Here is a 15650-nt window from a genome sequence, read left to right as displayed (position 1 = left end):
CAGTAGCTGGAATGCCGCTGTTTCAAATCCCAGAACGATAACAATTGGAATAGGAACTAGCTTCTCCATAAATAGCTACAGTGCTCCTTCTCCTAACTATGTGCTGTGTGTTCCTTGGGAGCAGGAGAGAACAAGAGGCAGTGGTCAGTGGCAGTGGTAACCTGGCTAGGTGTACAGTAGCGCTGCCTATCTCTTTGATGGTGCATTTTAACTAGGCAATGGTGTATGAGGACATGCACATATGGTGCTGAAGATGCAAAACTCACACATCAAACACAGTTGCACCCTAAGGCGTACGCCTAAACAGGTGTTCCTCATGAGAACATCACTGCCTGCATTCCTCTGCCCAGAGGCTCAATACTTTGTATGTGTTTGATATATTTTGAGGTAATTCTAGAGAAAAATACCATATTGTGCAATTCTTATATACAGCGCATTCGGAAAGTATTCAGACCCCTTGACTTTTTCCACATTTTGTTACATTACAGCCTTCTTCTGAAATGGATTCAATCGTTTTCCCCCCTCAATCTACACACATTACCCCATAATTAGTTTCTCTGCAGATCCTCTCAAGCTCTGTTAGGTTGGATGGGGAGCATCACTGCACAGCTATTTTCAGGTCTCTGCAGAGATGTTCAATCTTGGTTCAAGTCCGGAGTCTGGCTGGGCCACTTAAGGAAATTCAGAGACTTGTCCCCAAGCCAGTCCTGCGTTCTGTTGGCTGTGTGCTTAGGGTTGTTGTCCCATTGGAAGGTGAACCTTCGCCCCAGTTTGAGGTCCTGAGCGCTCTGGGGCAGGTTTTCATCAAGGAACTCTTTGTACATTGCTCCAATCATCTTTCCCTCGATCCTAACTAGTCTCCCAGTCCCTGCCACTGAAAAACATCTCCACAGCATGATGCTGCCACCACCACGCTTCACTGTAGGGATAGTACCAGGTTTCCTCCAGAGGTGACGCTTGGCAATCAGGAAAATAGTTCAATCTGGTTTCATCAGACCAGAGAATCTTGTTTCTCATTGTCTGAGAGTCCTTTACAGTAGGTGACTTTTGGCAAACTCCAAGCAGGCTGTTATGTGCCTTTTACTGAGGAGTGGCTTCTGTCTGGCCACTCTACCATAAAGGCCTGATTGGTAGAGTGCTGCAGAGATGGTTGTCCTTCTGGAAGGTTCTCCCATCTCCACAGAGGAACTCTGGAGCTCTGTCAGAGTCACCATCAGGTTCTTGGCCACCTCCCCGACCAAGGCCCTTCTTCCCCGATTGCTCAGTTTGGCCGGGCGGCCAGCTCTAGGAAGAGTCTTGGTGGTTCCAAACTAATTCCATTTAAGAATCATGGAGGCCACCGTTTTCTAGGGGACCTTCAATGCTGCAGAAATGTTTTGGTACCCTTCCCCAGATCTGTGCCTAGATACAATCCTGTCTCAGAGCTCTGCTGACAATTCCTTCGACCTTATGGTTTGGTTTTTCCTCTGACTGTCCACTGTGGGACCTTATGTAGTCAAGTGTGTGCCTTTCCAAATCATGTCCAATCAATTGAATTTACCACAAATGGACTCCAATCAAGTTGTAGAAACATCTTATGGAGGATAAATGGGAACAGGATGCACCTGAGCTCAATTTCGAGTCTCATAGCAAAGGGTCTGAATACTTATGTAAATAAGGTATTTTTTATATTTTTTTATTTTTTATAAATTAGCCAACATTTCTATAAACCAGTTTTCGCTTTGTCATTATGGGGTATTGTGTGTAGATAGATGAGGACATTTTTTATTTAATACATTTTAGAAGAAGGCTGTAACGTAACAAAATGTGAAAAAGTGAACGGGTCTTAACTTTCTGAATGCACTGTACGTTAGCAGTGGGATTATGTACAGGAAATCAGTTGTATAATGGAAAGATGTACATGCATCAACCAGCCACTCTCTTTTCCTCACCCTCTCCTCTCCCAGGTGTTCTATAGGAAAGCAGACATGGCCATAGGTTCTCTCACCATAAATGAGGAGCGTTCTGAGATCATCGACTTCTCCGTGCCCTTCGTTGAGACGGGCATCAGCGTCATGGTTGCCCGTAGCAATGGGACTGTCTCCCCCTCCGCCTTCCTTGGTGAGAGAGTAGGATTGATTCATTGATTGACTTTAGATAATGTAAATAGAATTTGATCTGAGGTCAGTTTAGTTTAATTACTTCAATAGCTGTCATTGGGATATGGGGAGGAAAAGATAATCCTAGATGTGTGTCTAAGAGTAATTTACCTGTATTGTCGGCCATGCTGCCTCTCCCCATGGATGCAGCAGGACCGCTAGCTCCCATGGCAACGCTCAGTGAGCGCAAACGTGTGTGTGTGGCCTACTTTACTGAGTTCTGTCTCAGTGGTCTGTTTTTTCTGCTTTAGGAAACTTTAGATTAAAGTTTTATCCCGCAGATATGACTAAATCCGACATAAACCCTGAAACAACAAAATCAAAATGAAAACAAGTTGCTGGATATTTTCCCATGTTAATATTAATAATTTTATCTCTGCCTCTTCTCTCCCTGGTCTTCAAATTGTCTATAATTACCTTGTTTAAGCCTGGCAGTACAAAAGCTAACACGACAACCAAAGGAATGGATTAAGAATCCCATGATTACCTTTAATTCTTCTTTAGATACTATGCAGAAGACATTGTTAGCCATTATTGGCCAGTCCAAAATACCTGAAAAGAAAGATGTCTCTCTCTCCTTCTCTCTTTTGCCCTCCCTCCCGCTCTCTCTCTCCCCTCCTTGTCTCTCCTCCTCTCCACTAGAGCCCTATAGCCCAGCGGTGTGGGTGATGATGTTTGTAATGTGCCTGACCGTGGTCGCTGTGACTGTATTCGTGTTTGAGTACTTCAGTCCTGTCGGGTACAACCGAAGCTTGGTCAGTGCTAAAGGTGAGTTGAGACAAACCTGTCTGCTAGCCTGGATTTAGCTCAGAGGGCTAACACAGGAGACCCAGGTTCAAACTCAGTTGCCTTTAAATTGTTTAACTTGGGTCAAACGTTTCGGGTAGCCTTCCACAAGCTTCCCACAATAAGTTGGGTGAATTTTGGCCCATTCCTCCTGACAGAGCTGGTGTAACTGAGTCAGATTTGTAGGCCTCCTTCCTCACACACGCTTTTTCAGTTCTGCCCACAAATTTTCTAGAGGATTGAGGTCAGGGCTTTGTGATGGCCAATCTAATACCTTGACTTTGTTGTCCTTAAGTCATTTTGCCACAACTTTGGAAGTATGTTTGTCCATTTGGAAGCCCATTTGCGACCAAGCTTTAACTTCCTGACTGATGTCTTGAGAAGTTGCTTCAATATATCCACATCATTTTCCTCCCTCATGATGCCATCTATTTTGTGAAGTGTACCAGTCCCTCGTGCAGCAAATCACCCCCACAACATGATGCTGCCATCCCTGCGCTTCACGGTTGGGATGGTGTTCTTCGGGTTGCAAGCCTCCCCCTTTTTCCTCCAAACATAACGATGGTCATTATGGCCAAACAGTTCTATTTTTGTTTCCTCAGACCAGAGGACATATCTCCAAAAGTACGATCTTTGTCCCCATGTGCAGTTGCAAACCGTAGTCTGGATTTTTTATTGAGGTTTTGGAGCAGTGGCTTCTTCCTTGCTGAGCGGCCTTTCAGGTTATGTTGATATCGGACTTGTTTTACTGTGGATATAGATAATTTTGTACCTGTTTCCTCCAGCATCTTCACAAGGTCCTTTGCTGTTGTTCTGGGATCGATTTGCACTTTTCGCACCAAAGTATTTTCACCTCTAAGAGACAGAATGTGTCTCCTTCCTGAGCGGTATGACGGCTGCGTGGTCCCATGGTGTTTATACTTGCATATTATTGTTTGTACAGATGAACGTGGTACCTTCAGGCATTTGGAAATTGCTCCCAAGGATGAACCAGACTTGTGGAGGTCTGCAATTAGTTTTTTGAGATCTTGGCTGATTTATTTTGATTTTCCCATGATGTCAAGCAAAGAGGCACTGAGTTTGAAGGTAGGCCTTGAAATAAATTCCACAGGTACACCTCCAATTGACTCAAATGATGTCAATTAGCCTATCAGTAGCTTCTAAAGCCATGACATAGTTTTCTGAAATAATCTGTCTGTCTGTAAATAAAATAAAATTTATTTTAATAGCCCTTCTTACATCAGCTGATATCTCAAAGTGCTGTACAGAAACCCAGCCTAAAACCCCAAACAGCAAGCAATGCAGGTGTAGAAGCACGGTGGTTAGGAAAAACTCCCTAGAAAGGGCAAAACCTAGGAAGAAACCTAGAGAGGAACCAGGCTATGAGGGGTGGCCAGTCCTCTTCTGGCTGTGCCAGGTGGAGATTATAACAGAACATGGCCAAGATGTTCCAATGTTCATAAATGACCAGCATGGTCAAATAATAATAATCACAGTAGTTGTCGAGGGTGCAACAAGTCAGCACCTCAGGAGTAAATGTCAGTTGGCTTTTCATAGCCGATCATTGAGAGTATCTCTACCGCTCCTGCTGTCTCTTGAGAGTTGAAAACAGCATGTCTGGGACAGGTAGCACGTCCGGTGAACAGGTCAGGGTTCCATAGCCGCAGGCAGAAATGTTGAAACTGGAGCAGCAGCACGGCCAGGTGGACTGGGGACAGCAAGGAGTCATCATGCCAGGTAGTCCTGAGGCATGGTCCTAGGTCTCAGGTCCTCCGAGAGAGAAAGAAAGAAAGAGAGAATTAGAGAGAATTAAAGAGAGCATACTTAAATTCACACAGGACACCGGATAAGACAGGAGAAATACTCCAGATATAACAGACTGACCCTAGCCCCCGACACAAACTACTGCACCATAAATACTGGAGGCTGAGACAGGAGGGGTCAGGAGACACTGTGGCCTCATCCGATGATACCCCTGGACAGGGCCAAACAGGCAGGATATAACCCCACCCACTTTGCCAAAGCACAGCCCCCACACCACTAGAGGGATATCTTCAACCACCAAACAATTGTTTGGAAAATTACTTGCGTCATGGACAAAGTAGATGTCCTAACAGACTTGCCAAAACTACAGTTTGTTAACAAGAAATTTGTGGAGTGGTTGAAAAATGAGTTTTAATGACTCCAACCTAAGTGTATGTAAACTTCCGACTGCAACTGTACTAAATAAAAATTACTTTGAGCTCATTTCCTGGTGATTTTACAGTCTTAAGTCCAAAAACTAAAATAATTATATATATATATATATATATATATATATAGTTGAAGTTGGAAGTTTACATACACTTAGGTTGGAGTCATTAAAACTCGTTTTTCAACCACTCCAAAAATTTCTTGTTAACAAACTATAGTTTTGGCAAGTCGGTTAGGACATCTACTTTGTGCATGACACAAGTAATTTTTCCAACAATTGTTTGAAGACAGATTATTCCGCTTATAATTCACTGTATCACAATTCCAGTGGGTCAGAAGTTTACATACACTAAGTTGACTGTGCCTTTAAACAGCTTGGGACATTCCAGAAAATGATGTCATGGCTTTAGAAGCTTTTGATAGGCAAAATTACATAACTGTTGTCAATTAGAGGTGTACCTGGGGATGTATTTCAAGGCCTACCTTCAAACTTAGTGCTTCTTTGCTTGACATCATGGGAAAATCAAAAGAAATCAGGCAAGACCTCAGAAAAAAAATTGTACACCTCCACAAGTCTGGTTCATCCTTGGGAGCAATTTCCAAACGCCTGAAGGTACCACGTTCATCTGTACAAACAATAGTGCGCAAGTATAAACACCATGGGACCACGCAGCCGTCATACTCCTCAGGAAGTAGACACATTCTGTCTCCTAGAGATGAACTTACTTTGGTGCGAAAAGTTCAAATCAATCCCAGAACAACTGCAAAAGACCTTGTGAAGATGCTGGAGGAAACAGGAACAAAAGTATCTATATCCACAGTAAAACAAGTCCCATATTGACATAACCTGAAAGGCCACTCAGCAAGGAAGAAGCAAAGTCACTTTTCCAAAACCACCATAAAAGAAGCCAGACTACGGTTTGCAACTGCACATGGTGACAAAGATTGTACTTTTTGGAGAAATGTCCTCTGGTCTGATGAAACAAAAATAGAACTGTTTGGCCATAATGACCATCGTTATGTTTGGAGGAAAAAGGGGGAGGCTTGCAAGCCGAAGAACACCGTCCCAACCGTGAAGCGCAGGGGTGGCAGCATCATGTTATGGGGGTGCTTTGCTGCAGGTGGGACTGGTGCACTTCACAAAATAGATGGCATCATGAGGGAGGGAAATTATGTGGATATACTGAAGCAACATCTCATGACATCAGTCAGAAAGTTAAAGCTTGGTCGCAAATGGGTCTTCCAAATGGACAATGACCCCAAGCATACTTCCAAAGTTGTGGCAAAATGGCTTAAGGACAACAAAGCCAAGGTATTGGAGTGGATATCACAAAGCCCTGACCTCAATCATCTAGAAAATGTGTGGGCAGAACTGAAAAAGCATGTGCTAGCTTACAAACCTGACTCAGTTACACCAGCTCTGTCAGGAGGAATGGGCCAAAATTCACCCAACTTATTGTGGGAAGCTTGTGGAAGGCTACCTGAAACGTTTGACCCAAGTTAAACATTTTAAAGGCAATGCTACCAAATACTAATTGAGTGTACGTAAACTTCTGACCCGCTGGGAATGTGATGAAAGAATCAAAAGCTGAAATAAATAATTTTCTTTACTAATATTCTGACATTTCAGATTTTTAAAATAACGTGGTGATCCTAACTGACCTAGACAGAGAATTTTTATTTGGATAAAGTGTCAGGAATTGTGAAAAACTGAGTTTAAATGTATTTGGCTAAGGTGTATGCATGCAAACTTCTTACTTCAACTGTATATAGACAGTACCAGTCAAAAGTTTGGACACACCTATTCATTCAAGGGTTTTTATTTATTTTTACTATTTTCTGCATTGTAGAATAAAAGTCAAGACATCAAAACTATGAAATAACACACGTGGAATCATGTGGTAACCAAAAAATTGTTAAACAAATCAAAATATATTTATATTTGAGATTCTTCAAAGTAGCCACCCTTTGCCTTGATGACAGCTGTGCACTCTCTTGGCATTCTCTCAACCAGCTTCACCTGGAATGCTTTTCCAGTCTTGAAGGAGTTCCCACATATGCTGAGCACTTGTTGGCTGCTCTTCCTTCACCCTGCTGTCCGACTCATCCCAAACCATCTCAATCGAGGCCAGGCCATCTGATACAGCACTCCATCACTCTCCTTGGTAAAATAGCCCATACACATTCTGGAGGTGTGTTTTGGGTCATTTTCCTGTTGAAAAACACCCATTAAGCCCAAACCAGATGGGATGGCGTATTTCTGCAGAATGCTGTGGTCGCCATGCTGGTTAAATGTGCCTTGAATTATAAATAAATCCCTGACAGTGTCACCAGCAAGGCACCCCCACACTATCACACCTCCTCATGCTTCACGGTGGGAACCACACATGCGGAGATCATTCATTCACCGACTCTGCCTCTCAAAATCTCCTATTTGGACCAGACCAAAGGACAGATTTTCAACAGTTTAATGTCCATTGCTCGTGTTTCTTGGCCCTGGAATGAGTTGGCGTGTCCAAACTTTTGACTGGTACTGTATATTTCTGACAACTTGGGGGGCCAAATAAAATCACCCACCAATGGAATTTGGCCCACGGGCCACCTATTGGAGAAGCCTGCTTTACAGGTTATGAAACAGAATGTCAGACCGAGAGTCCCCGAGAGACTGTGGGGTATAGCCTTACACACAACGAAGACGGCTATTCAATCCCAGCATGCCGAGATGCCAGAGCTCGCTCTCGTCTCACTGTCTGAAAGGTCACTTCCTGGTTTAATTAACGTTTGTCGCTAGGCTAATTTGACGGAGATGGATGTGACTCTGCTAAGATGACCAAGATGGATGGACTGAGGGTGTGTTCCCATACACGACACACAGCTAGAAGCAAGCTAGCGGCAAGCGCAGTGTTCCCCAACACGACACACAATTAGAGGCTAATGCTGTCTTCCTCAACATGATACACACCAGGTGGAGGCAGGCTAATGGCTAACCTTTCAGTGGCTAGGCTAATGCTGAGAGGACCGCTAATGCTGCTGGGTTGAGTGATGGGTTAGGGAACGACCTATGAATAGAAACATTATATAAGTTTGACCTTTTCAGCTCTCTATAAGACCTAGTAGGGGCCTATAGAAATAAGCTAATTGGAAATTCATGATTCTGTCATCAACAGTATAGGAACATGGACGTATAAGGATTATGTTCCATGAAACACATCAACAACACTGAATCTTGGGAGCTTTACTGATCCATTCATCCAATTGGACATCTGCTAATGAGGCTGTTATGATACCTTGGGTTTATTAAACAAACATCTAATCTCTACCTCCCTAACACCCCCCCGCCTCTAACTGGTAATGTAAAGTGTTTTGTATTTTGAAAATACAAATGACAATTTTGAAAATACTAAATACATTGGAGTGTAGTTCAGCCCAGTGTAATTCAAATAGAAAAATACTCAGAAGTAATTAAAATATGTATTTCAAATACACTACCGGTCAAAAGTTTTAGAACACCTACTCATTCAAGGGTTTCTCTTTATTTTTACTATTTTCTACATTGTAGAATAATAGTGAAGACATCAAACTATGAAATAACACATATGGAATCGTTTAGTAACGGAAAATTGTTATTCAAATCAAATTGTTTTTTTATTTGAGATTCTTCAAATAGCCACCCTTTGCCTTGATGACAGCTTTGCACACTCTTGACATTACCTCAACCTGCTTCATGAGGTAGTCCCCTGGAATTCATTTCAATTAACAAGTGTGCCTTCTTAAGAGTTAATTTGTGCAATTTATTTTCTTCTTAATGCTTTTGAGTCAGTCAGGTATGTTGTGACGAGGTATGGGTGGTATACAGAAGATAGCCCTGTTTGGTAAAAGATCAAGTCCATATTATGGCAAGAACAGCTCTAATAAGCAAATAGAAACGACATTCCATCATTACTTCAAGACATGAAGGTCAGTCAATCTGGAAAATGTTAAGAACTTTGAAAGTTTCTTCAAGTGCAGTCGCAAAAACCATCAATGATGAAACTGGCTCTCATGAGGACCGCCACAGGAATGGAAGACCCAGAGTTACCTCTGCTGCAGAGGATATGTTCATTAGAGTTACCAGCCTCAGAAATTGCAGCCCAAATAAATGCTTCACAGAGTTCAAGTAAAAGACGCATCTCAACATCAACTGTTCAGAGGAGACTGTGAATCAGGCCTTCATGGTCGAATTGCTGCAAAGAAACCACTACTAAAGGATATCAATAATAAGAGGAGACTTGCTTGGGCCAAGAAACACGAGCAATGGACATTAGACCGGAGGAAATTTGTTGTTTGGTCTGGTCCAAATGGGACATTTTTGGTTCCAACCGCCATGTCTTTGTGAGACGTAGTGTGGGTGAACGGAGGATCTCAGCATGTGTATTTCCCACCATAAAGCATGGAGGAGTAGGTGTTATGGTGTGGGGGTGCTTGGCTGGTGACACTGTCTGTGATTTATTTAGAATTCAAGGCACACTTAACCAGCATGGCTACCGCAGCGATACGCCATCACATCTGGTTTGGGCTTAGTAGGACTATCATTTGTTTTTCAACAGGACAATGACCCAAAACAGACCTCCAGGCTGTGTAAGGGCTATTTGACCAAGAAAGAGATTGATGGAGTGCTGCATCAGATGTCCTGGCCTCCACAATCACCGGACCTAAACCAAATTGAGATGGTTTGGGATGAGTTGGACAGCAGAGTGAAGGAAAAGCAGACAACAAGTGCTCAGCATATGTGGGAACTCCTTCAAGACTGTTGGACAAGCATTCCAGGTGAAGCTTGTTGAGAGAATGCCAAGAGTGTGCAAAGCTGTCATCAAGGCAAAGGATGGCTATTTGAAGAATCTCAAATATAAAATACATTTTGATTTGTTTAACACTTTTTTGGTTACTACATGAGTCCACATGTGTTATTTCGTAGTTTTGATGTCTTCATTATTATTCTACAATGTATAAAATAGTAAGAATAAATAAAAACCCTTGAATGAGTAGGTGTTCTAAAACTTTTAACAGGTAGTGTATATGTAATAGAAATACTGCCCATCTCTGCTCCTTCCCCCCCAGCGCCCGGAGGTCCTACCTTCACCATAGGGAAGTCAGTGTGGCTACTGTGGGGCATCGTGTTCAATAACTCAGTCCCCATTGAGAACCCTAAAGGCACAACCAGTAAGATCATGGTGTTGGTGTGGGCCTTCTTCGCTGTCATCTTCCTGGCCTCCTACACTGCCAACTTGGCTGCCTTCATGATCCAGGAGCAGTACATAGACACTGTGTCTGGACTGTCTGACAAGAAGGTAGGACAACTAATCAATCCCTGAGTCATCCATCAATCCATCCATCCTGATAACTGTCCTCTCTGGGCTCGTTCTGTCAAAGATTCTCCCTGTCCGACCATAGCATTTACTCACACACACACACACACACACACACACACACACACACACACACACACACACACACACACACACACACACACACACACACACACACACACACACACACACACACACACACACACACACACACACACACACACACACACACACACACACACACACACACTTACTTCTTCCTTTGGCTCGCTATTCCTCAGTGTAATCACAGAAGAGGAAAATAGCAAGTGATAAACTTGACTTGCGAGAGCGAGAAACAAATAAACAAAGAATAGATACAGAGAGAGAGAAAAAGCCAGGGCCTCAGGGGAGGTGTTAAGACAGTATTATATTATTCTCAGACAGTGAACACACACACACGGGATCTTATTGTAGAGAGGTCCATCCATCTTCACAGGGCTCTGAAGGTCAATACTAACAGCTTATAATGGAGAGTTTTTATTTGCACTTTAATTGAGTTTCATGAGCGTCTGGGTTCTGTGTGGTTCTGTCAAAGGTTTCATCCATCCTGCACTCTGAATCCTCTCAACTCTGAACTGACTTGGCCAAACGGCCCTGAGTTGAAGTACTACACTCAAAAAAATGCTGGGTGAACAATCCATCGCTGGGTAAATAGATATTTTTGACCCAGCAGTTGGGGCACTTAGTTGGGTTATTGAGCTGTGACCAGATTGGCAGTATGTCTGTTACATATATTTGAAATACATATTGCAATTACTTCTGAGTATTGTGTATTTTGAATTACACTGGGCTGAACTACACTCCAATATAATTTGTAGCAAGATACTCTTGAAAGCTGTAATTTTTGTATTTTCAAAATACAAAATACTTTTTTTTATTTTTATAGCGGTTCACAATTTTGTGGCACCCTTTCACCCAACATTGGTATCAGAAGTCTGATGGTGCTATGGTGTGATAATAGCATCTGTTAAATGAACTAAATAAAAATGTATACAGTGGGAAGAACAAGTATTTGAAACACTGCCGATTTTGCAGGTTTTCCTACTTACAAAGCATGTAGAGGTCTGTAATTTTTTATCATAGGTACACTTCAACTGTGAGAGACGGAATCTAAAACAAAAATCCAGAAAATCACATTGTATGATTTTTAAGTAATTAATTAGCATTTTATTGCATGACATAAGTATGTGGTCCCATTTTTTTATTTAATTTTATTTTTTACAAATTACAGCTTTCTAGAGTATCTTCTTATAAAATACAGTGTGTTCAGAAAGTACTCAGACCCACATTTTGTGATGTTACAGCCTTGTTGTAAAATGTATTACATTATTTTTTATTCCTCATCAATCTACACACAATACCCAATAATGACAAAGTGAAAATAGATTTTAGTATTTTTTGCAAATTAAAAAATAAATAAAAACTGAAATAACATATTTACATAAGTATTCAGACCCTTTGCTATGAGACTCGAAATTGAGCTCAGGTGCATCCTGCTTCCATTGATCATCCTTGAGATGTTTCTACAACTTCATTGAAGTCCACAGGTGGTAAATCCAATTGATTGGACATGATTTGGAAAGGCACACACCTGTCTATGTAAGGTCCCACAGTTGACAGTGCATGTCAGAGCAAAAACTAAGGCATGAGGACGAAGCAATTGTCAGTAGAGCTCTGAGACAGGATAGTGTCACGGCGCAGATCTGGGGAAGGGTATCAACACATGTCTGCAGCATTGAAAGTCCCCAAGAACACAGTGGCCTCCATCAACCTTAAATGGAAGAGATTTGGAATCACCAAGACTCTTCCTATAGCTGGCCGACTGGAGAAAATGAGCAATCGAGGAAGAATGGTCTTGGTCACGGAGGTAACGAAGAACTCAAGTGTCACTCTGACAGAGCTCCAGAGATCTTCTGTGGAGATGGGAGAACTTTCCAGAAGGACAACGATCTCTGTAGCACTCCAACAATCAGGCCTTTATGGTAGAGTGGCCAGACGGAAGCCACTCCTCAGTAACAGGCACATGACAGCCGACTTGGGGTTTGCCAAAAGGCACCTAAAGGACTGTCAGACAATGAGAAACAAGATTTTCTGGTCTGATGAAGCCAAGATTGAACACTTTGGCTCGAATTCCAAGCTTCATGTCTGGATGAAACCTGGCACCATCCCTGTGGTGAAGCATGGTGGTGGCAGCATCATGCTTAGGGGATGTTTTTCAGTGGCAGGGACTGGGAGACTAGTCAGGATCGAGGGAAAGATGAAAACCTGCTCCAGAGCGCTCAGGACCTCAGACTATGGTGAAGGTTCACCTTCCAACAGAACAACGATTGTAACCACACAGCCAAGACAATGCAGGAGTGGCTTCAGGACAAGTCTCTGAATGTCCTTGAGTGGACCAGCCAGAGCCCGGACTTGAATCCAATAGAACATCTCTGGAGAGACCTTAAAATAGCTGTGCAGCGACGCTACCCAACCAAACTGACAGAGCTTGAATGGATCTGCAGAGAAGAATGGGAGAATCTCCCCAAATACAGGTGTGCCAAGCTTGTAGCGTTATACCCAGGAAGACTCAAGGCTGTAATCGCTGCCAAAGGTGCTTCAACAAAGTACTGAGTAAAAGGGTCTGAATACTTGTGTAAATGTGATATTTCAAATTAATTATAATACATTTATAAAAAAATGTAATACACAAACCTGTTTTTGCTTTGTCATTATGGTGTATTGTGTGTAGATTGATGATGAAAAAAACGATTTAATCAATATCAGAATCAGGTTGTAATGTAACAAAATGTGGAAAAGGTCAAGGGCTCTGAATACTACATTGGAGTGTTGTTCAGACCAGTGTAATACAAATACAAAATATTCAGAACTACACTATATGACCAAAAGTATAATCTCATTCCAAAATCATGGGCATAAATATGGAGTTGGTCCCCCCTTTTCTACTGTAACAGCCTACACTCTTCTTGTAGGCTTTCTACTAGATGATGAAACATTGCTGTGGGAACATGCTTCCATTTAGCCACGAGCATTCGTGAGGTCGGCACTGATTTTGGGGGCGATTAGGCCTGGCTCGCAGTCGCCGTTCTAATTCATCCCAAAGGTGTTCGATGGAGTTGAGGTCAGGGCTCTGTGCAGGCCAGTCAAGTTCGACAAATCATTTCTGTATGGACCTCGCTTTGGTATTGAGTGTTTCAACCGAGGACAGATGTTTTTAACGCACTATGCGCTTCATCGGTCCTGTTCTGTGAGCTTCGCGTTTCAGCCATTGCTGCTCCTAGATGTTTCCATTTCACAAAAACAGCACTTACAGTTGACCAGGGAAGCTCTAGCAGGGCAAAAATTTGACAAAGTGACTTGTTGGAAAGGCGGCATCCTATGACAGTAAGGCCATTCTATTGCCAATATTTGTCTATGGAGATTGCATGGCTGATTTTATACACCTGTCAGCAACAGATGTGGCTCAAATAGCCGAATCCACTAATTTGAAGGGGTGTCAACATACTTTTATATATACATTGTGATTAAAATACGTTTTTGAAATACATGTAATATAAATAATTCCCATCTCTGATTTTATTATTAATATTTTTTAAATGATTTATTTCAAAAAACACAAGGAGGGGGTAACATTAAAGTATTAGAACATGAAGGACAAACAATACAGCATCAATACACAATCAAACATGTATCAGTCTTTCCGCAACAGAGCCATCCTTATGTGTGAGGGTGCGTGTGCATGATAGTAATATAAAACATATGTCATAGTTTCCTTTTTCATGATCACAATCTTGTGAAACCCGAACCCTCCAAGTTCCCCCCACAGTTCTCCAATAGCTGTCCCTCAACCATTCGAGACCTCTCCCACAGTCCCCCCCCCCCCCCCCCCCCTCCGGAAAAGAAAATACAACTAATTCCATTCCCCCAAGAACCCCCCCAATGCACCAACAACCAAGAGAATTAACTAAAGAGAAAAAAGGAAAAGACAGAAGAAAACAGCAAACAACAACGCCAAAAATAAATAAATAAATGTAAAACAAGGGACATCAAGGACAACTAAAATCATAACAGCAAGGCCAACTGTATATGTTTGGGTGCATGTCTGGCACTATTACATGTATGTGTTTATTTGAATGAGAGTGTGTGTATATGCATGTGTACAAACACCTGCACGGCATTAGCCTCAGGCAAACCGGCATTAGTTGTAAAAACACTGCCACTTAGTGTCATTCAAATGTACTTTTATTATGTTTTATGTAGACTTTTTTCCCTTTATCTTTTGACCATCATTCTCTCTCTCACACAGCAACTCCACTCCCACTTGTCTCCAATTCCACATCCCAACCCTCAGCTTCCCTCAGCCCATCCCATCTATCTCTGCTGGCCACCCACTTCGTGTTTCTATGCAACACATTGTTTTCAACTATGCTATGATGTTTAATGTACAATTACAATCTATCTAATCGAATAGAATCTACAGATTGCGTGTTGAAGATAAATACTTTTACTAAGAGTATTAGTATATTAGTAAATGACTGACCAGGTCTCTCCAGATCTCCTAACAGTACTATTTCTAGGGTCAGTTTTCGATCAATGCTATGCATTTTCAGCCATTCCTGAACCTGAGACCAGAAACAGGCTACCTGAGGGAAATACCGAATAAATGGTCTATTGATTCTGTATCCTCACAACAAAATTTGCAGAGCTTCGATGATTTAATGCCACAAGTATTCAACATTTTGTTGGTGGCAAGAATTCTATATAATAATTTTAGCTGAAAAGCACGAAGTCTTGAATCTTGCGTTGTTTTATATATCAACTCATGCACCCTGTACCATGGAAACAGTATATCAAAAATCTCTTCCCAACTATTTTGCAATTTGTATGGCACAGTTGTCAACATCCTGGTCCTCAAATGAAACTGGTATACTTTCCTATTTATGCTATTTTTATTCCTCCACCAGTTTTGATCCTTTATATTGGGCAGACAGACCAGTTCCCTACCTCCTCCCGCTGCCAACCGCCTCCTCCGTTTTTGGGGCAATGCTGTAATCAATTGGTTGTACTCTTGGATTGAGCATACCTTCCCGTACAATTCTGATAACTCCATGAAGGACATAACTCTACCATTACAATTTACAATATA

General features: G+C 42.0%; 1 protein-coding gene across 1 annotated transcript in view; it reads left to right on the top strand.

The window, feature by feature from the left end:
• Nucleotides 1-15650, top strand: part of LOC129829065 (glutamate receptor ionotropic, NMDA 2C-like) — a 110211-nt gene that overhangs the window by 78620 nt on the left and 15941 nt on the right. Inside the window, exons 11-13 of the mRNA XM_055890537.1 lie at nucleotides 1947-2100; nucleotides 2781-2906; nucleotides 10215-10444. Of these exons, the coding sequence (XP_055746512.1) occupies nucleotides 1947-2100; nucleotides 2781-2906; nucleotides 10215-10444 (510 nt within the window). The remainder of the gene's footprint in view (nucleotides 1-1946; nucleotides 2101-2780; nucleotides 2907-10214; nucleotides 10445-15650) is intronic.

This window comes from Salvelinus fontinalis, chromosome 30 (genome assembly GCF_029448725.1).
Source record: "Salvelinus fontinalis isolate EN_2023a chromosome 30, ASM2944872v1, whole genome shotgun sequence".
Taxonomy (NCBI): domain Eukaryota; kingdom Metazoa; phylum Chordata; class Actinopteri; order Salmoniformes; family Salmonidae; genus Salvelinus; species Salvelinus fontinalis.
This window is presented reverse-complemented; position numbering and strand designations above follow the sequence as displayed.